The sequence below is a fragment of the Somniosus microcephalus genome, unplaced genomic scaffold (genome assembly GCF_052327205.1).
Source record: "Somniosus microcephalus isolate GS21.2 unplaced genomic scaffold, FLI_Smic_1.0 unresolved_chr4, whole genome shotgun sequence".
In the NCBI taxonomy this organism is placed as follows: Eukaryota; Metazoa; Chordata; class Chondrichthyes; order Squaliformes; family Somniosidae; genus Somniosus; species Somniosus microcephalus.
The window spans coordinates 35,816,081-35,843,692 of record NW_028225182.1 but is presented as its reverse complement, the minus strand read 5'-3'; the positions used below and the strand labels follow the sequence as shown (position 1 = coordinate 35,843,692).

The 27,612-nt window shown below is 53.0% G+C and overlaps 1 protein-coding gene across 1 annotated transcript; it reads right to left on the bottom strand.

Moving 5' to 3' along the window:
- Positions 1-8,480: 8,480 nt before the first annotated feature.
- LOC147090523 (zona pellucida sperm-binding protein 3-like) lies at positions 8,481-17,090 on the bottom strand. The gene is made up of 7 exons (XM_085977044.1): positions 16,905-17,090; positions 16,219-16,334; positions 16,028-16,131; positions 15,760-15,937; positions 14,833-14,954; positions 8,664-8,795; positions 8,481-8,587 (listed from the first exon to the last, which is right to left on the bottom strand). Exons 1-7 carry the CDS (start codon positions 17,088-17,090, stop codon positions 8,481-8,483), a joined length of 945 nt encoding a protein of 314 aa, XP_085833170.1.
- Between the last annotated feature and the right edge of the window lie 10,522 nt (positions 17,091-27,612).

Below are 27,612 nucleotides of genomic sequence, written 5' to 3'. Positions count from 1 at the left end.
TGTAAAACAGGACAAGCTCCCCCGCCCCTGCTGATAACAGAAAGGACATCACGAGGGAGAAACAGTCTGATGCGCTATCAATTACTCATAAAAGACTGAGAGTTAAGAGAGTAACTAAAGGCTTTTATTAACAAAAGAATGAAGGTCTGCCTCGAGTGGTCGACCGGTCCAGAATACAAAGGGGCTGGGGAGCAGTCACCTTTATACTAGGACTTGTGGGAGGAGTCAGCCGAGGCATGTCCAGGCATGTACACAGTGGAATACAAACAGTGGTTTACCACATTCACCCCTTGTTTAAAATTGAGTCCGGCGGGGTGAAGTGTATTAAAAGTTAGTGTATTGGAGTCTCTCCGGAGGTCTTGTCTGCCGCTGTGATTGGCGTGGCGGCGGCAGGGGTAGTGGAGCTTCCGGCGTCGAGTCCCGCGTAGGCTGTGGCACAGGCGTGTCGTCCTCGTAGGTGTCGAGCGGGCCGCTGGGCCCAGGCCTGCCGTCTGCTGGGGCTGGATATCGGATCGTGGGGGGGGGGTGGTAGTGAGTAGTGGGTTACTGCGGCCCCCGAGGGTGCAAGGTCTCTTATGGAGACTGTGTCCTCCCGCCCGTCCGGGTATGCAATGTAAGCCTACTGGGGGTTGGCGTGGAGGAGGTCGACCCTCTCGACCAGGGGGTCCGTTTTATGGGTCCTCACGTGCCTTCCCAGTAGGACCGGCCCTGGGGACGTCAGCCATGGCGGTAGCGATGTCCCCGATGTGGACTTCCTTGGGAAGACAAACATTTTCTCATGAGGGGTGGCGTTAGTGGCAGTGCAGAGCAGTGACCGAATAGAGTGGAGCGCATCGGGGAGCACATCCTGCCAGCGGGAGGTTGGAAGGCCCCTAGACTTTAAGGCTAGCAGGGCGGCCTTCCAAACTGTCGCATTTTCTCTTTCCACCTGTCCGTTCCCCCGGGGGTTGTAACTGGTGGTCCTGCTTGTGGCAATACCCCTAGTTAGCAGGTACTGACGGAGTTCGTCTCTCATAAACGATGAGCCCCGGTCGCTATGGATATAGCTGGGGAAACCGAACAGGGTGAAGAGGTCGTTCAGACATTTAATGACCGTGGCACTGGTCATGTCCGGGCAGGGGATGGCGAACGGGAAACGGGAGTACTCATCAATAATATTGAGGAAGTACACATTGCGGTCGGAGGAGGGGAGAGGCCCTTTAAAATCAACGCTCAGGCGCTCGAAGGGGCGAGTGGCTTTTATCAGGTGGGCCCTGTCTGGTCTATAAAAGTGCGGTTTGCACTCAGCGCAGACTTGGCAGTTCCTGGTCATGGTCCTGACCTCCTCAATAGAGTAAGGCAGGTTGCGGGCCTTGATGAAGTGGAAGAACCTGGTGACCCCCGGGTGGCAGAGGTCATTGTGGAGGGCCCGCAGTCTATCGATCTGCGCGCTGGCGCAGGTGCAACGCGATAGCGCATCCGGGGGTTCATTGAGCTTCCCGGGCCGGTACAAGATCTCGTAATTGTAGGTGGAAAGTTCGATTCTCCACCTCAAGATCTTGTCATTTTTGATTTTGCCCCTCTGCTTGTTGTTAAACATGAAAGCAACTGAACGTTGGTCAGTGAGCAGGGTAAATCGTTTTCCGGCCAGGTAGTGCCTCCAATGACGCACAGCCTCCACAATCGCCTGGGCCTCCTTCTCAACAGCGGAGTGTCTGGTCTCCGGGCCTTGGAGGGTTCGTGAAAAGAAGGCCACGGGTCTCCCCGCCTGATTGAGGGTAGCGGCCAGGGCAAAGTCGGACGCGTCGCTTTCCACCTGGAAGGGGATGGATTCGTCCACTGCGTGCATGGTGGCTTTGGCAATGTCTTCCTTGATACGGTGGAAGGCTAAGCGGGCCTCTGCCGTCAAGGGAAAAGAGGTGGACTTGATCAGCGGATGGGCCTTGTCCGCATAGTAGGGGACCCACTGGGCATAATAGGAGAAAAACCCTAGGCACCTCTTCAGGGCCTTGAGGCAGTGGGGCAGTGGGAGTTCCATAAGGGGACGCATCCGGTCGGGGTCGGGGCCGATGACTCCGTGTTCCACAACACAGCCAAGGATGGCGAGGCGGTTTGTGCGGAATATGCGCTTCTCCTTGTTATATGTCAGGTTCAGGAGTTGGGCGGTGCGGAGGAATTTTTCGAGGTTTGCGTCATGGTCCTGCAAGTCACGGCCGCAGATGGTCACATTGTCCAGATATGGGAAAGTGGCCTGCAACGCATTTTGATCTACCATCCGGTCCATCTCCCTTTGGAAGACGGAGACCCCGTTGGTGACGCCAAAGGGAACCCTAAGGAAGTGATAGAGGCGGCCGTTTGCCTCAAAGGCAGTATACTGGCGGTCCTCAGGGCGGATAGGGAGCTGGTGGTACGCTGATTTCAGGTCAATGGTCGAGAAGACGCGGTACTGCGCGATCTGGTTGACCATATCAGCTATGCGGGGGAGTGGGTAGGCGTCCAGCAGGGTGTAGCGATTTATTGTCTGGCTGTAGTCGATGACCAGGCGCTGCTTCTCGCCGGTCTTAACGACCACAACCTGGGCTCGCCAGGGGCTGGTGCTGCCCTCAATAATCCCTTCCTTCAGGAGCCGCTCCACTTCGGTTTTAATGAAAACCCTGTCCCCGGCACTGTATCGCCTGCTCTTTGTGGCGATGGACTTACAGTCGGGGGTGAGGTTAGCAAACAGTGGGGGGGGGGGGGGGGGTGACTCTGAGTGTGGAGAGGTTGCACCTGGTGCGCGGCGGGCAATTTGGGAGCTGCTGGCTGCGGACTGTGAGTGGGGGTAGGGGTCCACCGTACGCCATCGTAACACTTTTAAGGTGGCACTGAAAATCTAACCCCAGCAGGACGGCAGCGCAGAGGTCGGGCAGGACCAGAAGTTTAAAATGATCGTACACGGTCCCGTCTACTACGAGTGTCACCACGCAGTAGCCGCCGATGTCCGCCGACTGGGACTCGGAGGCCATAGAAATCCGCTGGTGCGCAGGCAGGACTGGGAGAGAGCAACGCCGCACCGTGTCGGGGTGGATGAAGCTCTCCGTGCTCCCAGAGTCAAAAAGGCAGATTGTATCGTGGCCATTTACCTTAATGTCCATTGTGGAGCTGGCCAGCTGGTGCGGTCTCGCTTGGTCCAGTGTAACGGATGCCAGCGTAGGGGTCGGTGTGTCGCTGCGGGTATCAGATGAGGCGGTGTTGGGGGCCTGCTGCATTCCGGCTGTCGTCCAAGATGGCGGCGTCCATGATCCCCATGTGGCTGGAGGCATCCAAAATGGCTGCTGTACCGGTGGTTCGCACATGGCCGGGGAGGCCCAAGATGGCGGCCCGCATGGCCCACACGCGGCACTGCTGGGGTTCGGGGTGGCTTTGGCCCTGCAGACGTTAGCGTAGTGTCCCTTCTTCCCGCAGCCCGAGCAGATCGCGTTTTTCGCCGGGCAGCGCGCTCTGGGGTGTTTTGCCTGGCCACAGAAAGTAGCATTTCTGGCCTTGGGGCACTGCTGTCTGGCCTTGGGACACTGCTGCGGTAGTTGGGCCGTTGCTGGGGTGTGGCTGGGGTGGCACGGCGCTATGAGGCGGTCCTACCGTGTCCCAGGCTGTCATTCCCCGCGGCGTCCACGGTGCAGAGGAGTAGGCATCCATGCCCCGGTAGGCTGCATCCAGTGATAGTGCGAGTTCAGAGGCCTTGTTGAGGTCGAGGTCACTCTGCTCCAACAGTCGCTGTCGGGTGTAATTGGATCTGTGGCCCGCTACAAAAGCATCCCGGATAAGTTCCTCTGTGTACACGGCGGCCTTTACATCCTTACAACCACAGGCCCGGCCAAGCACAGACAGTGCCTGAAGGTATTCCACGGTCGATTCCCCAGGTTGTTGTTTACGACTCCCCAGAAGGTGCCTGGCGTACACTTCGTTCACTGGGCGCGTGTGCTGGTCCTTGAGGAGCTTGATAGCGTCCGCGTACGAGGTCGCGTCTTGGATGACCGAGTACACTCGGTGGTCCACTTTGGAGGTCAGGACATCCAGTTTGTCCTCGTCCGATTTGATTGCTGCGGAGGCGGTCAGGAATTTTTCGAAACACTTAAGCCAGTGAGTAAACTTGGTGGATGAGTCCGCCTCCCGATGATCTAAGTCCAGGCATGCTGGTGTGAGGATCTTCTCCATTATAAAAATTTTGTTAATAAAATTGATGCGCTATCAATTACTCATAAAAGACTGAGAGTTAAGAGAGTAACTAAAGGCTTTTATTAACAAAAGAATGAAGGTCTGCCCCGAGTGGTCGACCGGTCCAGAATACAAAGGGGCTGGGGAGCAGTCACCTTTATACTAGGACTTGTGGGAGGAGTCAGCCGAGGCATGTCCAGGCATGTACACAGTGGAATACAAACAGTGGTTTACCACACAGTCTATCCAATTAAAACCCCAAAATAGAGGCAAAGTCACTCTAAGTACAATTGTCCAGTTTCATACAGACTGATCAAGGGTGTGATGGTAAATGGAGACTGTCACACTGGAACAACAACACCAACTTGTCATCATATCGCACCTTTAATGCAGAAGAACATCCCAAGGTGCCAATGGTGGAGTGAAGGAAGGGGAGGATCCAGAAAAGACCAGAGCTGTGGGAACATGAGATCTGAGGGAGGTGGTTAATAGGGTGTGATCCTCTGAGGTTGGGATTTGGTACCTTGTTTGCGCAGAGCAGAGGGAGCTTTACTCTGTATCTAACACGCGCTGTACCTGCCCTGTGAGTGTTTGATGGGACAGTGTAGAGGGAGCTTTACTCTGTATCTAACCCCGTGCTGTACCTGCCCTGGGAGTGTTTGATGGGACAGTGTAGAGGGAGCTTTACTCTGTATCTAATCCAGCAGTAACCTGTATCTAACTCATGCTGTATCTGCCCTGGGAGTGTTGGATAAGACAGTGTAGAGGGAGCTTTAATCTTTTTCTAACCCGTGCTGTACCTGCCAAGGAAGTGTTTGATGCGACAGTTTAAAGGTAGCTTTACTCTGTATCTAACCTATGCTGTACCTGCCCTGGGAGTGTTTGATGGGACATTGTAAAGGGAGCTCTACTCTGTATCTAACCCATGCTGTACCTGCCCTGGGAGTGTTTGATGGGACTGTGTAGAGGGAGCTTTACTCTTGTAGGGGGTGGTGGTGTGGGGTGGCGTGTACGCTCAGTCAGTTATGCCTCTGACTGTTTGTGAGTGGTTTGAATCGCTCCCACGCCCCTGGGTTCTAGACACCGGACTTAGGTACAGGCGGCGATACAGAAAAGACTCGAGTACACAGGTGGTTTGGATGTGAGAAAACCAAGATTTTTATTGAAACAGAAAGTAACACAATCTTATGAGAAGTTACTAGTATAAAATTACAGGCAAATACGAAATAACTATACTTATACAGGGAATGGGGAACACACGGCACATCAAGGGAAAACAGCTATCTTAACAATCCCCTTATCCTTATCCTACCCCTCATACCTAACTAGATTAAGCTATGAGGGGCCAGAATTCATGCTCGCCAATCCAAAGATAAAAGCCAACTGTTGACGAGTGTGAATTTTGAAGTCTGGTTTCTGGTCCTTCTAGGTACCCCGTCGCCACGTGGTCTTCAGGGGTGCGGTGCTGGGTCAGCAACTGCGACACACCTTCTCCCCTCCACGACCGTCGTCGTCTCGTCTCGATGGGTTGTCCTCTTCTCCCTCGGGCGGTCGTCGACGGTAACGTTATATTTACCGGACAGTCACCAGTCGTTACCGTTTAGATTTTACTAGCCATGCACCAATGCCTGTATATTCGTTGTGGCGTAGACACCTGCGTTATCGCATTGTTCAACAAGATGTTTGTCTTCACCGTCCTCAAGGACTTTCTTCCCCAAGCGTCAGCTTATAACTAGGCGCTTGGTTTACTTATCGATACGTTTTTCGCTGCCCTGCTCTGCCCTTATCGAGTTATTATCATCTTCTTCATCTCCGCTCGTCTCGTCTCGTCGGACTACTATACGAGTCCTGGGCTACCTGCTCAACTTCGTCTCGCCCCTTTCTGCGGCCTGGGCGTCCTGGATGGCTGTGGACTTGGGCCTCGCTCCCCTTCCTAACAGTTGGTATGGTGTTACTGGCTACTGAAAATCTGCTCCGGGGAGAGAACCCGCCATGAGGCCAGGGCACGAGTACAAGTGGCAGCCCAAGAGGCCGGAGCCACGAGAGCAGAGTCAAGGGCAAGAGCAAGAGAGCAAGAGAGAGATTGCTACCCGGGGCCTTCAGTTATACTCCTCACGATAACCCTTATCTGCGCGCCAAATCAGGTTAGTTCTTTGTCCCAATCTTGGCGGGCTAGTTTAAATAATTGTCGCAATCTAAACTAACTGTTTTTAGATGGCCGGTAATCGCACCTACTGGCCCGATTTCTGAGTTGTTTTGTTATTAATACATCTTAATCGGCCTGACCAGCCTCGATGGCTTCCCTAAGCTGTTTCCGATTGTTTATGCAAACAACTTGATGGCCTTAAGTATAGGCCTAACTGGTTTTGGTCTGCCTGCGATTTGGCTTAAAGCATAATTCAAAGTCCTGTCTGCTTTTCAAAATACAAAAGTCTCTCTTCACAGAAACTGCAGCTTTGGTTTCGATTTCCCAAAAGCTGCTTGTGCCACAGAGACCAAGCTTTTTAAATCTTGCAGGCTTTTGGCCAAGAGGTGCGGACACCATCTTTGGGTACCCTTTTTAAAATGTCCACGCAGGGTCCCTTTTATCAATAATAATCTTGGGGAAATGTGGAAGTTTTGCGAATCTTACACTCTGTATCTAACCTGTGCTGTAGCTGCCCTGGGAGTGTTTGATGGGACAGTGTAGAGGGTGCTTTACTTTGTATCTAAACCCCGACCCCACCGAGCCCTCTATTTCATTCTCCCTCATCTATGCTACCAGCCTCCCTTACAAATGAACAGGAGGAGTCCATTCAGGCCCACGAGCCTGTTCCGCCATTCAATTCGATCATGGCCAATCTGTATCTCAACTCCAAATGTATCTACTTCAACCACTCCATTTCCACATTCTGTGTAAAGAATGTCCTCCTAAATTCTTAATTTGATCTGTTAATGGCCATCTTATATTCCTGCCCCTTTATCCTCACCATCTTGCTGCAGTGGTGCCTTGTTACACCGCCCAATGTTCAACTAAGCAAAGCATTCAACTCACGTAAATCAGACAAAAACATGACAGAGTCAAAAGAGGAGACATTAGGACAGGTAAATGCTTGGACAAAGATGTAGGTTTTAAGCAATGTATTAGGAGGAGAGGTTGAGGGTTTTAGGGAGAGAATGTCTGAGCTGAGGTGCCAGATGTCTGAAGGCACGGCCACCAACAGGGGGTGATGGGAGGTGGCGTGGGCGAAGGATTTTGGGCAGGTGGGGGAAATGCACCAGAAGCCAGAGTGCAATGAAAAAGTTAATTGACCTTTTACCAATCCCCTCAGCACTGTTTGATTCCACTACCCACCCATGTGTGATGGTGGGTGGTAGGTTACATCACTGTATTCAAAAAGGCAATTGTAACTAACCTTTAAGGGATGTTAAATGTGGAACAGAGCCAGCAGTGTGACAGTACCAGGCCAAGACACACCTACCGCCAGTGGACATGGAGCAAGATGGCCAATTAAGGAGATGCTGCTTTGGTCTAGTCCCTTGACTCTGGCGTGGGACTGGAACCTTCTCACAGCGGACTCCTCGCTGGGTGTCTGTAACCCCATCTACTCGCTCTAGAAAGATGGCAGAAGCTCCCCATCGCTTTCATCCCTTTACAAAAGTCACGATATTACTGCAGAGAAGCTGGGATTGTTCTCCTTAGAGCAGAGAAGGTCAAGGGAGGGGTTCAAAATGCTAAGGGTTTTGATAAAATTAAATAAGGAGAAACAGTTTCAACTGACGGAAGGGTTAGTAAATAACGTCATTGACAAGAGAGCCAGGAGGTGAGATGGAGACTTCTAATATAAAGAAGTTGTGGTGATCTGGAACACGCTGCCTGAAAGGGCGGTGGAAGCAGATTCAATAGTCTCTTTCAAAAATGGGAATTGGATAAATACAAAGCGGTGAAAATGGCAGGGATATGGGGAAGAGCCGGGGGGAGTGGGACTAATTGGAGAGCTCTTTCAAAGAGCTAGCACAGGCATGATGGGCCGAATGGCCTCCTTCTCTTCTGTATGATTCTAGTTGCCATCCTATTAAGGCCACAATATTATTCCAGGTGCAAATGCCTACTTTCAACTACCCAAAACTCAGCAGTGTGTGGTGAAATTGTCAGTTAAACATAGGCCTCCAAAACTGGTCTAGTGTCATTTAGACAACTTAGTTCAAACCACCATGACAGTGTATTTAAAATCCAGTTCAACACCAAAGACTGTAACTCAACCAAGTCACATTTCGATTTTATTGAACCATTTGACAAATAAAGCAGCTCAATTGAGGGAGAGGATTCAGTTGTGTTTCCTGGACAGTAGGAAGGCCACCAGAGAGGCTGAGATCAGGACCCTAGCTGCCAACGTCACAGCCGTCACTAGAAGCAGCTCAGAACCCACATTACCTGCGGAGAACCAGAAGCCAATATGGAGTCAAGAGTCACAGGACTGGAATTGGGTTTTCATACAATCAACACTCACCTGGAGAAAAACTCAGAACCTCCTCACGAGACCCAACAGCTTCACTTTCCACCAAATGAACTAGATCCAGATCTACATCCAGAACGATCAGAGGTCCAAGGGAGGCCTCACTCTCCCACACAGTCTCAGACACTGCAACAATTAGTTCCATCCAGTTACAAAACATCCATCTTCACCCTCAACACCTAACACCACCACAACATACCAAGCTCAGATGGGACCTCCCTCCTGCCCCTGGAGTATGGTCTTCCTCCAGATTGCAATCTCTCGGCCCTGCAGTTGCCCCCATCACAACAGGCACAAACCTCATTGGATCCCTCCACCAGGGCCACGTTCGCGCCCGGGTGGCCCTGGATATGGAGTACGCGGTATCCACTGGCACGCTTGAGGCCTTCCGCGACCGGTGGGCGCCGCGGAGAATGGAGTGCATCATCACCCCCGGCAACCAAATTTTAATTTGATTTGTTAAGGTTCCTTTCAAATTTATGTTAATTTACAGACCTTATCGTTTGCGACCCTTTAAAAGGGAGCACATGGTTGACTTTTAATAGGCCGTTGCCTATGATAAAGAAAGAGGCAGAGATTGGGTTGACCTTCTCCAAAACCATCAATAGGAAGACACTGGGTGATGTCATCAACCAAAAACCAAACCAAAGTGCCCCCATTGGGTGGAGAGCTTTGGGAACCATCGGCCCAAAGTCGCCTGTAAAAGAAAGAAATAAAGACTTGTATTTATATAGCGCCTTTCACAGCCTCAGGACATCCCAAAGCGCTTTACAGCCAATGAAGTAATTTTCAAAGTGTAGTCACTGTTGTAATGTAGGAAACGCCACAGCCAATTTGCACACAGCAAGCTCCCACAAACAGCAATGTGATAATGACCAGATAATCTGTTTTTAGTGATGTTGATTGAGGGATAAATATTGGCCCAGGACACCGGGGAGAATTCCCTTGCTCTTCTACGAAATAGTGCCCGTGGGATCTTTTACGTCCATCTGAGAGGGAAGACGGGGCCTCAGTTTAAGGTCTGATCCGAAAGACGGCACCTCCGACAGTGCAGCGCTCCCTCAGCAGTGGCACTAGAATGTCAGCCTGCATTAATGTGCTCGTCACTGGAGTGGGACTCGAACCCACAACCTTCTGGGAATACCGCACCTTTCGTGAACTCAGGACGTGCCAGGATCCCAGAGATTAATCTTTTAATTCCTGGAGACTCTGGGACAATCCTGGAGGGCTGCTAACCCGAGCACAGACCCACAAAATAATACAGCAACTGGGCTTTGATGGCAGCTGTTTACAGGGGCGAGGCAGGGTGTGCTGGCTGTGTATAAAATGTTAACTGGTTTACTCAAACAAGCGCTTCTGTGATTATACATACGTATTGGGAGACTTCAGTATGAATGCACATCAACTTTTTGTATGTTGTGCATGAGGCTTTGTGTAGACACTCACTAAACCCAGGCGAGACTGACTGCCACATCTCTATTCGCCTGTAGTCTCGACTATTCCAATGCTGACCTTCCACGCTTTACCCTCCATTATCTTGAGGCCGTCCAAAACTCTGCTGCCCGTATCCTAACTCGCACCAAGTCCCATTCACCCATCGCTGACCTACATTGATTCCCGGTTAAGCAACGCCTTGATTTTAAAAATTCTCATCCTTGTTTTGAAATCCCTCCAACCTCCTCCAGCCCCACAACCCTCCGCAAGCTCTGCGCGCCTCCAATTTTGGCCTCTTGAGCATCCCCAACTGGGGAATTTATAATGGGGAACAAAGAAATGGCAGACCAATTAAATACATACTTTGTTCTGTCTTCACAAAGGGGGACACAAATAACCGCCCAGAAATGTCGGGGAACATAGGGTTCGATGAAAGGGAGGAGCTGAAAGAAATCAGTATTTGTAGGGAAATGGTGTTAGGGAAATTGATGGGATTGAAGGCCGATAAATCACCAGGGCCTGATAATCTACATCCTAGGGTACTTAAGGAAGTGGCCCTAGAAATAGTAGATGCATTGCTGATCATCTTCCAACATTCGATGGAATCTGGAACAGTACCCATGGATTGAAGGGTAGCTAATGTTACCCCACTATTCAAAAAAGCTGGTAGAGAGAAAACGGGGAAATACAGACATCGGTAGTGGATAAAATGCTAGAGTCCATTACAAAAGATGTAATAGCAGAGCACTTGAAAAACAGAGACCGGATTGGACAAAGTCAACATGGATTTACAAAAGGTAAATCGTGCTTGACTAATCTACTGGAATTTTTTGAGGATGTAACTAGTAAAATAGATAAGGGAGAATCACTGGATGTGGTGTATCTGGATTTTCAAAAGGCTTTCGATAAGGTCCCACCTAAGAGATTAGCGTGTAAAGTTAAGGCACATGGGATTGGGGGCAAGGTATTGACTTGGATGGACAACTGGTTGGCAGATAGAAAGCAGAGTTGGAATAAACGGGTCTTTTTCCGAGTGGCAGGCAGTGACTAGTGGGGTACCGCAAGGATCGGTCCTTGGACCCCAGCTATTCACAATATATATTAACGATCTAGACAAGGGAACGAGATGTAATACCTCCAAATTTGCAGATGACACAAAGCTGGGTGGGCGTGTGTGCTGTGAGGAGGATGCCGAGAAACTACAGGATGATTTGGACAGGTTGGGTGATTGGGCAGAAGCATGGCAGATGCAATATAACGTGGATAAATGTGAGGTTATCCACTTTGGTGGCAAAAACAGGAAGGCAGATTATTATCTGAATGGCAATAGATTGGGAGAAGGGGAAGTGCAACGAGACCTGGGTGACCTTGTGCATCAGTCGCTGAAGGTAAGCATACAGGTGCAGCAGGCGGTTAAGGCGGCAAATGGTATGTTGGCCTTCATAGCGAGAGGGTTTGAGTACAGGAACAAGGATGTCTTGCTGCAGTTGTACAGGGCCTTGGTGAGACCACATCTTGAGTATTGTGTGCAGTTCTGGTCGCCTTATCTGAGGAAGGTTATTCTTGCCTTGGAAGGAGTTCAGCGAAGATTCACCAGGCTGATACCCGGGATGGCAGGAATGACGTATGAGGAGAGATTGGGTCGATTGGGCTTGTACTCGCTGGAGTTTAGAAGAATGAGAGGGGATCTCATTGACACTTATCAAATTCTGGCAGGACTGGACAGAGTCGATGCAGGGAGGATGTTCCCGATGGTCGGGGAATCCAAAACCAGCGGTCGCAGTTTAAGGATAACGGGTAGGCATTTTAGGACAGAAATGAGGAGGAATTTCTTCACCCAGAGAGTGGCGAACCTGTGGAATTCTCTACCACAGAAGGCAGTAGAGGCCAATTCATTAAATATATTCAAGGAGGTGTTGGATATATTTAAGGCTAAAGGGATCAAGGGGTGTGGGGGAAAAAAAAGCAGGGACCGGGTACTGAACTTGGATGATCAGCCATAATCGCATTGAATGGTGGAGCAGGCGCGAGGGGCCGAATGGCCTACTCCTGCTCCTATTTTCTATGTAATCGCTCCCCCATTGTTGGCCTTGCCTTCAGCTGCCTGGGCCCCAAACTCTGGAATTCCCTCCCTAAACCTCTCCAGTGCTCTATGCTCCTTAAAACCTACCTCTTTCACCAAGCTTTTGGTCATCTGCCCTAATATCTCCTTATGTGGCTTGGTGTCAAATTTTATTCGATAGGGCTTCTGTGAAGCACCTTGGAATATCTCAGTACGTTGAAGGGGCTACATGAATGTAAGTGGTTAAGTATTGACAACAGTTCTACTGCAGATTTCAGCCAGCATTCACTGACCAGGGTCAGCCACGAGAGATACAAAAGTGTGCTCGTTAAGTTGGTGTGGATTCTATCCCCACCTGCTGTTGGAGATCCAGTACGGCAACTGAATCCCCATTTGGGGACCTAGTATGTTGGTTAGGCATAATTATTTTTTTATTGTAGGTCCCACACTCATGTCAGATGTTTAGAAAGAAGAATCTTTTATCTATGCAGCACCATACCCAGATTCAAGACGTCCCACCAACACCTTAAAACATTCACTCCCTCCACCACCGGCGCACCGTGGCTGCAGTGTGTACCATCTACAAGATGCACTGCAGCAACTCGCCCAGGCTTCTTCGGCAGCACCTCCCAAACCCATGACCTCTACCACCTAGAAGGACGAGAGCAGCAGGCATATGCGAACACCGCCACCTCCAAGTTCCCCTCCAAGTCACACACCACCCTGACTTGCTAGTTTATTGTCAATCCTTCATAGTCACTGGGTCAAAAATCCTGGAACTCCCCAACAGCACACTGACCAACTGGACTAGAAGGCAGCTCACCACCACATTCTCAAGGCTAACTAATGATGGGCAATAAATGCAGGCCTTGCCAGTGACACCCACATCCCATGAACAAATTGAAAAATGCATTTCATAACCAATGAATTACTTTTGAAATGTAGTCACTGTTGTCAGAAACATGGCGGCCCATCAAGAGCCTACAAACAGCAATGTGATAATGGCCAGATCATCTTATGGCGTTGGCTGATGGATAACAATTGGTCAGAGGAAGAACTCCCCTGCTCTTCTTCCAACAGTGCCACAGGATCTTTTACATCCACCCGAGGGGGCAGAAGTGGCCTCAGTTTAACTTCTCATCCGAAAGATGGCACCTCTGACAGTGCAGCACTAGGAGTGTCAGCCTGGATTTTGTACTCAAGGTTTCTGTAGTGGGATTTGAACCTACGACCTTCCGACTCAGGCTAGAGTGCTGCCCACTGAGCCACAGCCAACACCGAAAGTCATTAAGGGGCCTTCAGAGATGCAATTTCTCAGCTGACTAATCCTGCAGGTTAACAAGCCATCGACAGCACAGAAACAGGCTATTCAGTCCAACTAGTCCACGCCAGTGTTTATGCTCCACATGAGCCTCCTCCCACCCTTCATCTCACCCAAACAGCATATCCTTCCTCCCTTATGCTTAGAGCTCCCCCTTAAATGCATCTATACTATTCGACTCAACCACTCCGTGGTAGCGAGTTCCACATTCTCCCCACTTTCTGGGCAAAGAAGTTTCTCCTGAATTCACCATTGGAGTCATTAGTTAGTTACTACCTTGTAGTTACAGGCCCCGAGTTCTGGTCTTGCCCACAAGTGGAAACATCTATATCTAACCTAGTCACAATTTTAAACACCCTCAGCCTTCTCTTTCCTAAAGAAGGCAACCCAAACAGGTCAATCTTTCCTAATAAGAATAATCTCAGTTCTGGAATCATCCTAGTAAATGATTTGCACCCTCGCTAGTGCCGCTATCATTTTTAGAATATGGACATCTACCCCATGTAGACTCATTATCCCAGTCAGTTAGAGGACTAAAGAACCTCCACTTCTAGTAATAAACTAATCCCAGCATTAAAATTTCCAGGAACGTTGCAATTTCATGGGCTCAATAATCAGTCCCACTAACCTCACTCCACAAGAGCCCCACAAACCTCCTTAACAAGGGACAAACATCAGGCCAAGATAACTCGCTCCAGGCAAACACTTCCAAGTTGCTGTTAATAAACTAGTGAAATGGGGCAGATACCCCAGTAGCCTGATATCTGGTGAAAAGATTAAACACTCAGCAGGCATGCCACTGGGTCAAGAATCATTAATGGAAGTAAATAAATATGGAAAACTTCCCATATTCAGAATGCAAATCCCCAGCCGTGATCAATGACCAAATGCAAGCAATAACCATTAGAGATTTGCTAATTTCACCACTTTATTAATCACAAGTTGTTGCGCAGGGTTTGCTTGTGTTTCCTGTACAGGAACAAGGCGATCAAAGAAGCAGAGATCAGAGAGACAGCAGTCACAGTCAGGGCCACCATCAGAACCACCTCAGACTCAGCACCTAAACAGCAATGAGAAACCAACAGTGAGTGAAGGAAATACTGAGAGGGAAATGGAAACTAGCAGTCGGCCAACTCACCACCTGGAGACCTCTCCTCCATCCGTTGCTCAACCTCATTAAGGGACTCGGTTGCCAGGTCTGTCACATCAGTGTCCAGAATGACCAGGGGTCCAAGGGAGGCCTCACCCTCCCACTTCAATTCAGCATCACTCCCTGCGATATCAAACATTCCAGTTAGAGAGAGGGTAAAGGGCAACCTCCAACATCTAGAGAATCAATGTCCTACCAGCGTCAGGTACAAGATCCCTCCTTGCTCTGGAATCAAATCCAAACTCCCTTGTGGCACTGCAGTTGCCCAAGTGACAACAGGCACAAACGTCATTGTTGGATACTTCCAATGGAGCCCAGCTAAACAAGAGAATCAGTTTCACAATCAGGTTGGGCATCACTTCCCCACACAACACATCCCTGAGGGCGAGAGGGGGAACTTACACATTCTGCATCTTCTGGAAAGTACAAGCTTTGCTCATGGAATCTCTCCGATCCACTGCAGCAACCTTCAGGTGACAGGAGATGAAAATCTGAGGGACACAGTCAACACAAGTCATTATATAGTGACTCCCTCCCAACTTGGGAACTCAATGAACAGGTGGATTCAGGGGACAAGTAGCAGAATGGATAGCAAGCTGGCTAGAAACAGAGAGAAAAGTGGTTAATGTTAGTGATTCATAGGAGTACACAGGATATACAGCAGAGGGAATTCAGGGGAAACTTCTTTACCCAGAGTGGGGAGAATATGGAACTCGCTACCACAGGGAGTGTTTGAGGCAAATAGTGTAGATGCATTTAAGGGGAAGCTAGATAAGTACATCAGGGAGAAAGGAATAGAAGGATATGTTGGAGTTAGATGAAGAGGGGTGGGAGGACACTCGTGTGGAGCACAAGCCAGTTATGCAGAATGGCTGTAAATACTTTGCAGTGGTCGGCTTCCTCTTACCAAGGAACGGTCATCTCCAAAGAAGCGGAACGCATCCAGGTCAAAGTGGAGCTTGTCCAGCTCACGCTCGTCTCTTGGCAACACGAAGGTTGAGAAGGAGTCCTCAGCTTTGCTGTCCAGGAGGCAACTGAAGAAATAATTTTAAAAAGGGACATTGAGTGAATCAAGGGAAGCCATTGAGACAGGACTAGCTGGAGAAAGCAGAGTGCTCCTTACCCATTGTAGTCAATGATGCTGTATCTCGGGGTGGAGTCCGTGTCTGGGCTCAACGTAGCGACACAGCGATCAATGTAGAGCTTCAGGGGCATGTGGTTGGTCATTGAAACAGAGGCCTCAATGTGAATGAGGTCACCCAGGTAGTAGACAGTCGAGGTGCGCTCTGTGAGCCAGCCATCTGAAGTACAAGAGGGACAAGGGTTGGAGACTGGGTACAACTCCCAGTGGGTGACTACAGGAAATCATTCCACATCCACCCATCACATACCATTCATTAGGCGCAGAGAGAATGACAGAAGCCCCTCTCCAGACTTGGTGGAGCTGAACGAGATCCAGGTGGGCTTGATCGGGTTACTGCTCATGTTGCCCTTCCTGGAAAGACAATGGAGCCATTTTAGGACAAGGTCAGAGAACTGCACCAGCTGTAGACGTTATTTGCGACAATGTAAAGAATCTTACCTAAAATAGTGGCACTCAATGGGAACGACAGCTCCATTAGTTCTCACAATGACAGATCCATGGGCCTTGGGGGTGTGGTTCAGGTGGGTGGCGTAGACCAGGAAATCTCCAGACATCTGAAAGACATCAGGTTCAGAAATGGACAACATTCTACTCAGGTGGTTGGAAGTTGTGCAGCCTCAGTAGCTAATGCAAGGAGGGGGATTGCAAGCACAAGACAATTAAACAGAATAAAAGATTCAATGAAAGGATAGTTTCACTTCAATAAAAAGGAGGCAGAGGTTGATAATTTGGAGCAATGAAAAGAACAAGATTAAAGCCTCATTTAATCGAGGCTCCCCTGTATTCTACACGGAGTGGGAGATAAAAAGCTGAATATTGTAGAAAACTGAACCATTAAACTGAATTCCCAGTGACCAGAAAATCCACAAGACAGGATGTAAGGAGGGAAAAGTTTGGAAGAACCAAGTCAAGGATCAAGGCCAATAGTGCTGACATGACATTGTTGGAGAGACTAAGGAAGACCAGTTAAAGCGAAGGACAATGCATAATTCAACACAAGTCTGAGGATTTAAAAGCAAGAGACAGGAATCTCAACATCAATGACATTTCACCAAGAGTAGGAATGAAGAATTGGGTCTAATCCATACTCCAAGCTTAGAGCAAGAGTTGAGGAATCACATTACCTTCACTCTGCTGCCACACTCATGCAGCCCATAGTCAAAGAGGACGCTGTGGTTCTGAGAGTAGATCCCAGTTGGCCGACAACCTGCCATCGCCAGGGTCAGGTCAGCAGCTTTAATCAGGTGCCTGGTTCCAAATAAATCCATCTGTACCCTAACCAGCAGGTTGTGCTCGCCACACTGCACCATCACAGTCTGCAGTGGAGACACACTGCGCCCCTCAGACACACTGAAACTGGAGCCAAAGGGAGACCCAGGGGTGGCTTTTACTCCTCTCCATGGAAACTTCTGGCCCCCAAACTGTTGCCAAATATCAGAGGAACAAACAGCTCCAACTAACACCAGCACTGGGAGCAAACCCCTCACTACAAAATCCCCCATGATACTAAACAACTCAACTATCCCTACACCCATCAACAAGCACCTTTTATACACACAACCTGCAGTCACATTGAGTCAATTAACCCCAAGCTCCACAATTTCTACCCAATGACAGACTTCGCCCCATGTCCGGCCAGTTATATGCCATTTGCGTGGAGCCTTTCCTGCGCCTCTTGCGGAAGAGGTTGACGGGACTGGCTCTGCAAGGGCCGGGCGTGGAGGTGGTCCTCTCGGCTTACGCCGATGACGTGCTCCTCATGGTCACGGATCCCGTTGACTTGCGGAGGATGCGGGAATGCCAGCAGATTTACTCGGACGCATCCTCCGCCAGGATCAACTGGGGGAAATGTTCTGGACTCCTGGTGGGTCAGTGGCAGGTGGACTCCCTGCCGGAGGAGTTCAGGCCCTTCGCCTGGAGCACTACGCACCTCCTCTACTTGGGAGTCTACCTCTGCCCGGCCGAGGACGCCTGGCCGGCGAACTGGCACGAGTTGGAGGCCAAAGTCGCCACTCGCTTAGGACGCTGGACAGGATTGCTCCGAGTGTTGTCCTACAGGGGTCGGGCGTTGGTCATAAACCAACTGGTGGCCGCCGTGTTGTGGTACCGGTTGGTTACTCTGATCCCTCCCCCTGCGTTTGTCGCCAAGATACAGAAGAAGCTCGTCGACTTCTTCTGGAACAACAGGATGCACTGGGTCTCTGCCGCGGTTCTGAGTCTCCCGCTTAGGGAGGGCGGTCAGGCGCTGGTGTGCCTTCGCACCCAGGCTGCGACTTTCCGTCTTCAGACGCTGCAGAGATACCTGTACGTTGAGATTCCTCCAAGCTGGTGCGCGCTGGCGACGTATTTTTTCCGCCAGCTGCGCGGCATCAATTATGACACGCAGCTCCTGTTTGTGGAAGTGGGTGGCACGCGTGCCAGCCTGCGGGAGCTGCCTGTCTTCTATCAGGAACTACTATGGGTTTGGAACCGGGTCGCTTCCAGGCGCAGCTCTCCCCCGACAGGAATGGTGGCTGTCCTTCGGGAGCCACTGTTCAGGAATCCGCACCTCCACGTCCGCAGTTTCGGGTGGCTGGCGGAGCGCAGAGCTGTGGCTGGCAAGGTGACTCGAGTCGGGGACCTGCTCGATGGCGGAGGAGTGGGCTGGATGGCGCCGGAGGAGTTGGCGAGGCGCATGTCTTGGGTCAACGTCCGGCTCGCGGCCGATGCCATCGAGTCGATAAAGGCGAAAGTGCGCCCCGGCACCACTAGGTGTATCGAGGCGGCTCAAGCGTGTGGGGCGATCCCGTCTGAGCTTTCCCCCGTTCGGACGGAATTCCTTGTCGGCGCCCAGCCCCAAACCCCCCCTCGGGAGCCGCCGCCTCACAACTTGAGCCGTCTCGAGGAAATGCCCTCCGTGCCTTTTCATTCCGCACGGAGGAGTTTCCTGTACGGGCTGCTCCTGCACACCTTCCACTTTGCCATCTTCGCCTGCCGTCCGGACACGCCGTGGCGTGCCGTTTTACCTTCCGACGGAGGCGAAGGTCCCCAATGGGGGGCTCTCTATGCGGGAGTCCTCCCTTGTTCTTTTGGGGACTTGGCCTGGAGGGTGTTGCACAGGGCAGTCCCGTGCAATAGGTACTTAAGTAGGTTCACGGACTCCCAGACTGCATGTTTGTTCTGCGGTCTGGAGGAGTCCGTATTTCATATTTATATCGAATGTGAGAGGTTGCAGCCCCTCTTCCATTATTTGAAGGGGCTGCTCCTCAAGTTTTGGTTGCACTTCAGTCCCACGCTCTTGATCTACGGTCACCCGGTGCGGAGGGGGGCGGGCAGGTTGGAGGACCTCCTCGTGGGTCTGCTCCTGGGCCTGGCCAAGAAAGCCATTAATTGGTCCAGGCAGCGGGCGGTCGAGGGGGTCGTCCGGCCGGATTGCCTCCCTCTCTTCCGTGGCCATGTTCGTGCCCGGGTGGCCCTGGAGCTGGAGCACGCGGTGTCCGCCGGCGCGCTCGATCACTTTCTTGACTGCTGGGCGCCGCAGGGACTGGAGTGCATAATTGGGCTGGAGAACCAAATTTTAATTTGATTATTAAGGTTTATTTGAAGTTTTATTGGTTTATTTACAGTTTTATTGGTTTATTTACAGTTTTAATGGTTTATTTACAGTTTTTATCTGTCTAAATTTATGGTTTCACAAAAAGAGGATGACAGACCTCATGTATTTATTGCCAGGAGGGCCTATTTTAATTCGACCAATCGGAGTGACTCTCTTTTGATTGGGTGGTTAAACAAATCAACTGTCACTCCCGTGACCGGTGGGCGCTGCGGGGACTGGAGTGCATAATTGGGCTGGAAAACCAAATTTTAATTTGATTTCTTAGGGTTCGGTTGACGTTTTAACGGTTTATTTACAGTTTTATTTGTCAAAATTATTTGGTTCTTTAAAAAGAGGAACAAGTCAACTGTCATTCTCTGCCTTGCTCTGAGTGCTGCAGGTTGTCTCTGCCTTGCTCTGAGCTGCAGGAGGAAAGAAGAGCGTGGTGGCCTCCTGACCAGGCAAGAAGGAGAAGGAGAGGCACCAGTCCACCACCAACCAGACCATCTACAACTGAGGTGCCTGGAGGGAGAGGAGGAGAGGAGAGGCCTCCATCTCAGGAGAGGAGAGAGGGGAGAGGAACACCAGCCAACTTCTACTTGGAAGGAGGGGAGGAGCTGCGTCGTTACTTCCAACATCTGCAGGTGGGTGTCTTTTTGTGCATTCCCCAAAAGACTGTGTATTCTAGGCGGGGGGAGGAAAGAAGACGGGCCGGGAAGCCTGGCCTGGGTTGGCTGGAGCTGCCCAGGTGAAGCCTCTTACTTACTTATCTACATCGAGAAGACCTGGTGTGGGGCTGAGCCTGGGCTTTCTCCAGCCTACCCAGGCGAAGACATCTTCTCCCCCTGCCCGAAGATCATCTTCATAGACTTTTGTTTCCATCGGGGAGTGCACCCCTGCTGACACCCACCCACCAAATACCACCTAGAGTGGTGACCCTGCCTTTGCGGCACCCCCCTCCTTCCCACCCACCCCCTCTCTCTCTCTCTTTATCCCTCTCTTTTGTCTCTCTCAAAGGGCACCCCCCTTTAAAACCACTAATAGCCACTTTAAGCAGAGAGGAGGAGGCCCCTCTCCCAATCATTCCATCAAGGGGAGAGGCGGGCCATTGGCTTTAAACTTCCTCTGCTCGGTGGCAGACCTTCAATTTTTACCGAGGCCACTTAACACCACAGGGCCTGTGACTTGGGGTGTGTGTGGCTCCCAAAAAATCACCCCAGTATGGCTTCGACATCTTCGGCGGTGACGGGGGCCAGCGAGAACATATGCGGCGGTGACGGTCAAAGCCGCGGCTGCTCCCGCTCCTTCTGCTGCCCTGTCACCGTTCCGACTTATCACGAAGAAGCTTGGGGTGAAGAGCTACACCCACCCCAATATGACTATCGAGGCATGTGTGAAGGCGATGGCTGGGGTTGTCGGCCCTTCAGCCATCCTCGCCGCCTCGAGGATGTATGGGAAGGCTGTGTTCTTCCTGGAGTCCGAGCGGGCGGTGGCCCTGGCCATCGCCCAGGGGCTCACCGTGGGCGGGACCTTCCTGCCGGTGGACCCTCTTGAGGCCACCGCGCAGAGGGTCGTTCTGTCTAACGTCCCGCCCTTTATCTCCGGTGAGCTCCTCCTCCCCCACTTGCACCAACTTGGGGAGGTGAGGTCGGGGATCGCGTCGATCCCGCTCGGATTCCGGGAAGCCAGCCTTCGCCATGTCTTCTCCTTCCGCCGCCAGGCCTTTATCCAGCTGGCGCGGGAGGGGGAGACGGACGGGGCCTTTACAGTCCTCCATGAGGGGACCCCATACCGCGTCTTCTGGACGACGGACGGCGTGCGGTGCCACGCCTGCAAGGAGGTGGGGCATATTCGTAAGAACTGCCCCGCCTCCAAGGCCGCCAGATCGTCTGGCGTGGCCGAAGCTGGCGCCGCCGCCGCTCCTCCCCCCGGGTCTAGCTGTGCCCCCCCCCAAACAAGTGCTACTGGGGTGCGGCCGTCGTCGGAGGTCGATGCCATCTTGGCCTCCGGCGGGGGGGAGGAGGGTTGTCCGGTCGGGAAGAAGGCGCGGGGGAAAAGTAAATACCGTAGGGCAGGTCCCCCCGCGGAGTGCGGCGGCGGGGGGGACCTCGTGCCCGAGCCAGTGGCCGCGACCGCCGAGGCGGTAGCGCCAGAACCTGCGGCCGGGCTTGGGCCCGAGGGACCCGAAGAACTCGCTCCGCCGGAGGGAGCAGGGGTGGCCTCTGCGGAAATGGAGGTCTCCCTCTGCCCCTCCGCACTTAAAAGAAGGCGCGACCCCCTGGATGAGGAGGAGGACCGGGAGGAGGAAGGTCCCTCCGGTCGGGGGGAGTCGTCGCCCGCCGCGGGTACTGCGCCCCACCCCACCGCTAATACCATCACGGGCGAACGGCAGGGGTCGCCTGTCCCTAGGGGGGCTGAGGCAGAGGTGTCTGCCCAGCTTGTGCCTCCCGGGGATGGGGACGAGACCCTGCCCGTGGGGGGGGTCGCGGAACAACCCGCGGCGGAAGTAGATCCACTTTCAGTACCGTTACCCCTCGACGGGTTGGGCGGCCTGGGGTCCGGGTCGGGCGAGTCCTCGGATAATGAGCTCGCCCAAAGTGACCCGGTCGTTTCCCAAGTGCTGCTCGACCTCGTCGAGGGTTTAACTGAAATTACCCCATCTGCTGGGTCGGAGGCCGGTGGTGCGGAAGAGGAAGGCCCTCTGTCTGTCTCTCCGGCACCGGGTGACTTGGAGAAGTTCGTTTTTACGTACTCTCCGATCTCTCCGGTCGTTCCGGCTCCTGAGGCGGATGGGGGGCTCCGGACCGCCGCCGTCTTCTGGCCCGGCGCCCCTAGAGGAGCCCAGGGAGGAATCCTCCGCTACCGATCCTGGGGGTGGGATCCGGGCGGAGGCGGGGCCGGCGTCGCGGCCGAGCCGCTCGCTGCGCACCGCGTGGCGGACGGATCGGCCGCCGGTGGCGACCCCCCGGAGGAGGACGGGGACTCGGTGGTGGGGGCGGAGGAGGAATGGGATTCCATCGCTGATGAGGAGATGGAGGACCTCACACCCCTCGCCGGGACCCCCCTCATTCCCATTAAGGATCTCCGGGACTTTGTGGCCACGTGCCAGGGTCGTCAAAAGACCCGGCTGGCCCTCGATAGATGGTCGTGGCTGGCGCTGTTCGTCGGGTCGGCCCGCATCGCCTTCAAGACCATGGACGCGGACGCGGGCATGGACCCGCTCGAGCTGCGTCAATTCCGGTCCTTCCTCACTGGGCTGCAAAGGGAGTGGCGGTCAACTAGCGGCCGCCCTCCCTTCCCCCGTTAGTGATAAGTAGGGGTTGGATTATGCTTCTGAAATGAAGATAACCATAGCCAGCCTCAACATCAACGGCAGCAGGGAAGCTAGCCGCAGATTTAATAATTTTTCGGTCCTTCGGGACGGGAAGTATGCGGTGTGCTTCCTGCAAGAAACCCACACCGTTCCGGGAGATGAGGCCACGTGGCTCCTGGAGTGGCAAGGAGGGGTCAGCATGAGTCACCTCTCCAATGTTTCCAGTGGGGTGGCTATTTTGCTGGCCCCGCATTTTCAGCCGGAGATCTTGGGGGTCAAGGAGCTCGTGCCGGGCCGCTTGCTCCAGGTCACTGTTCGCCTGGGGGGCGTGCCGCTCCATTTAGTGAACGTGTACGCCCCTGGGGCCGGTGCGCAGCAAGCGCGCTTCTTTGAAGAAGTGTCCACTCTTCTGGGCTCCATCGACGCGGGCGAGTGCGTCGTCCTCGGGGGGGATTTTAATTGCACCCTCGAGGCAAGGGACCGCACCGGCCGCCTGCGATGCCCGGCGGCGATGGAGAAGTTGAGGGACCTGGTCGGGTCCCTCGACTTGGTGGACGTCTGGCGAAATCTCCATCCCGACTCCAGCGCTTTCACTTGTGTGAGGCCTGGGAGAGGTGCGTCCAGAATCGACCGCCTCTGCATTTCCAGGGCATACGTTTCCTGCGTTCCGGCGGCTTCCATGCGGCCGGTGCCGTGCGCGGACCACCACCTGGTGTGGGCGGAGCTAGTTCCGCTGCGCGCGGGGGGGGGGGGTCCGCGTACTGGCACTTTAACAACCTGCTGCTGGAGGACGCGCGGTTCCAGGATTCGTTTCGTCGGTTCTGGGCCGGCTGGAGAAGGAAGCAGGGGGGCTTCCCCTCCTTGAGGCTATGGTGGGACGTGGGCAAGGCTCACGTCCGTCTCTTCTGTCAGGAGTATGCGAGGGGGTGGACCAAGAGGCGGGAAGCCAGGGTCGGGCGGTTGGAGAAGGAGGTGCTCGACCTGGAGTCCCGTCTCGGTCAAGTCGTCGAGGACCCGGCCCTGCGGTTGGTGTACGAAGAGAAGAAGGGCGCGCTGAAGGACCTGCAGCTCGTCGGGTCCCGAGGCGCGTACGTGAGGTCGCGGATTCAGTTCCTGCGGGACCTGGACCGCGGCTCCCCCTTCTTCTACTCGCTGGAAAAAAGACGGGGGGTCCGTAAGCAGCTCCTGGAGCTGCTGGCCGACGACGGATCTCCGGTCTCGGATCCGGAGGGAATCCGCGCGGAGACCCGCGCCTATTACGGGGCTCTGTTCTCTCCGGATCCGTCCAGCGAGGACGCGCGCAGAGTTTTGTGGGAGGACCTGCCGAAGGTCGGCCTGGAGGGCGCCGAAAAATTGGATGCTCCTCTGTGTCTGGAGGAGCTGACCGGCGCCCTCCGCCAGCTCTCTAGGGGGAAGTCCCCGGGGCTGGACGGGCTGACCGTGGAGTTCCACAGGGCGTTCTGGGACGTCCTGGGGGGCGACTACGCGCGGGTCCTGGGGGAAAGTTTGGCGACCGGGGAGATGCCCCTCTCGTGGCGCAGGGCAGTGATTGTCCTGCTGCCTAAGAAGGGCGATCTCCGCCTTCTTAAGAACTGGCGCCCGGTCTCCCTCCTCAGCACGGATTATAAAATTTTTGCCAGGGCCATGTCTGCTCGCCTTGGCGCCGTGCTGGCCCACATGATCCACCCCGACCAGTCCTACACGGTCCCGGGCCGGTCTATTCATGATAACATCCATCTGGTCCGGGACCTGCTCCACCATTCCCAGAGGGCTGGTCTGTCGGTCGCCTTCCTTTCCCTAGATCAGGAGAAGGCGTTCGACAGGGTGGATCACGAGTATCTTTTCGGGACTCTGCGCGCATTCGGGTTCGGGACGCATTTTGTCGCCCGGATCCGACTTCTGTACGCTGCCGCGGAGTGTCTGATTAAAGTTAACGGGTCCTTGACGGCGCCCCTTCGCTTCGGGAGGGGGGTGCGTCAGGGATGCCCCATGTCCGGCCAGTTATATGCCATTTGCGTGGAGCCTTTCCTGCGCCTCTTGCGGAAGAGGTTGACGGGACTGGCTCTGCAAGGGCCGGGCGTGGAGGTGGTCCTCTCGGCTTACGCCGATGACGTGCTCCTCATGGTCACGGATCCCGTTGACTTGCGGAGGATGCGGGAATGCCAGCAGATTTATTCGGACACATCCTCCGCCAGGATCAACTGGGGGAAATGTTCTGGACTCCTGGTGGGTCAGTGGCAGGTGGACTCCCTGCCGGAGGAGTTCAGGCCCTTCGCCTGGAGCACTACGCACCTCCTCTACTTGGGAGTCTACCTCAGCCCGGCCGAGGACGCCTGGCCGGCGAACTGGCACGAGTTGGAGGCCAAAGTCGCCACTCGCTTAGGTCGCTGGACGGGATTGCTCCGAGTGTTGTCCTACAGGGGTCGGGCGTTGGTCATAAACCAACTGGTGGCCGCCATGTTGTGGTACCGGTTGGTTACTCTGATCCCTCCCCCTGCGTTTGTCGCCAAGATACAGAAGAAGCTCGTCGACTTCTTCTGGAACAACAGGATGCACTGGGTCTCTGCCGCGGTTCTGAGTCTCCCGCTTAGGGAGGGCGGTCAGGCGCTGGTGTGCCTTCGCACCCAGGCTGCGACTTTCCGTCTTCAGACGCTGCAGAGATACCTGTACGTTGAGATTCCTCCAAGATGGTGCGCGCTGGCGACGTATTTTTTCCGCCAGCTGCGTGGCCTCAATTATGACACGCAGCTCCTGTTTGTGGAAGTGGGTGGCACGCGTGCCAGCCTGCGGGGGCTGCCGGTCTTCTACCAGGAACTGCTATGGGTTTGGAACCGGGTCGCTTCCAGGCGCAGCTCTCCCCCGACAGGAATGGTGGCTGTCCTTCGGGAGCCACTGTTCAGGAATCCGCACCTCCACGTCCGCAGGTTCGGGTGGCTGGCGGAGCACAGAGCTGTGGCTGGCAAGGTGACTCGAGTCGGGGACCTGCTCGATGGCGGAGGAGTGGGCTGGATGGCGCCGGAGGAGTTGGCGAGGCGCATGTCTTGGGTAAACGTCCGGCTCGCGGCCGATGCCATCGAGTCGATAAAGGCGAAAGTGCGCCCCGGCACCACTAGGTGTATCGAGGCGGCTCAGGCGTGTGGGGCGATCCCGTCTGAGCTTTCCCCCGTTCGGACGGAATTCCTTGTCGGCGCCCAGCCCCGACCCCCCCCTCGGGAGCCGGCGCCTCACAACTTGAGCCGTCTCGAGGAAATACCCTCTGTGCCTTTTCATTCCGCACGGAGGGGTTTCCTGTACGGGCTGCTCCTGCACACCTTCCACTTTGCCATCTTCGCCTGCCGTCCGGACACGCCGTGGCGTGCAGTTTTACCTTCCGACGGAGGCGGAGGTCCCCAATGGGGGGCTCTCTATGCGGGAGTCCTCCCTTGTTCTATTGGGGACTTGGCCTGGAGGGTGTTGCACAGGGCAGTCCCGTGCAATAGGTATTTAAGTAGGTTCACGGACTCCCAGACCGCATGTTTGTTCTGCGGTCTGGAGGAGTCCGTGTTTCATATTTATATAGAGTGTGAGAGGTTGCAGCCCCTCTTTCATTATTTGAAGGGGCTGCTCCTCAAGTTTTGGTTGCACTTCAGTCCCACGCTCTTGATCTACGGTCACCCGGTGCGGAGGGGAGCGGGCAGGTCGGAGGACCTCCTCGTGGGTCTGCTCCTGGGCCTGGCGAAGAAGGCCCTTAATTGTTCCAGACAGCGGGCGGTCGAGGGGGTCGTCCGGCCGGATTGCCTCCCTCTCTTCCGTGGCCATGTTCGCGCCCGGGTGGCCCTAGAGCTGGAGCACGCGGTGTCCGCCGGCGCGCTAGATCACTTTCGTGACCGGTGGGCGCCGCGGGGACTGGAGTGCTTAATTGGGCTGGAGAACCAAATTTTAATTTGATTATTAAGGTTTATTTGAAGTTTTATTGGTTTATTACAGTTTGATTGGTTTATTTACAGTTTTAATGGTTTATTTACAGTTTTTATGTGTCTAAATTTATGGTTTTACCAAAAGAGGATCACAGAACTCATGGATTTATTGCCAGGAGGGCCTATTTTAATTCAACCAATCGGAGTGACCCTTTTGATTGGGTGGTTAAGCAAATCTACAGTAATCTTTTTTGTGTGGGTGATTAACCAATTAGTTTATAAATAAAACTTTAAAGGAACCTTAACAAATTAATTTAAAATTTGGCTGCTCTTTTTGATTAAAGCAATTGACTGTAACTTAAGAAAACATTCGACCAATTAGGGGTGCTCTTTTGATTAAACTAATCAACTGTAAATTAATAAAACTTTAAATAAAACTTGACAAAAGAAGAAAAATAAATAATAATAAAAAAAGGAAAAGAAAGACAGAACTGATGGATTTATTGCCAGGAGGGCCTATTACAATTTGGTCAATCACCCCCACCTGAAAGAGTCACACAAGGGCACATTTTGATGGGCACCATTAATACAGTAGTCATCCACTTTGGATCGAAAAAGGATAGATCAGCGTACTTTCCCAATGGTGAGAAGCTCGGAATTTAGAAAGTTAAGGGGTGATTTGATTGAAGTTTTCCAGATATTAAGGGGAACCGATAGGGTACACAGAGACAAACTAATTCCGCCGGTTGGGAGTTCAGGACAAGGGGACATGGCCTAAAAATTAGAGCCAGATCTTTCAGAAGTGAAGTTAGGAAACACTTCTACACACAAAGGGTGGGAGAGGTTTGGAACTCTCTTCCGCTAACGGCAGTTGTTGCTGGGTCAATTGTTAATTTTAAATCTGAGATTGATAGATTTTTGATAACCAAAGGTATTAAGGGATATGGGCCAAAGGCGGGTATATGGAGTTAGGTCCCAGATCAGCCATGATCTCATCGAATGAGGCGACAGGCTCGAGGGGCTGAATGGCCTCCTCCTGTTCCGATGTT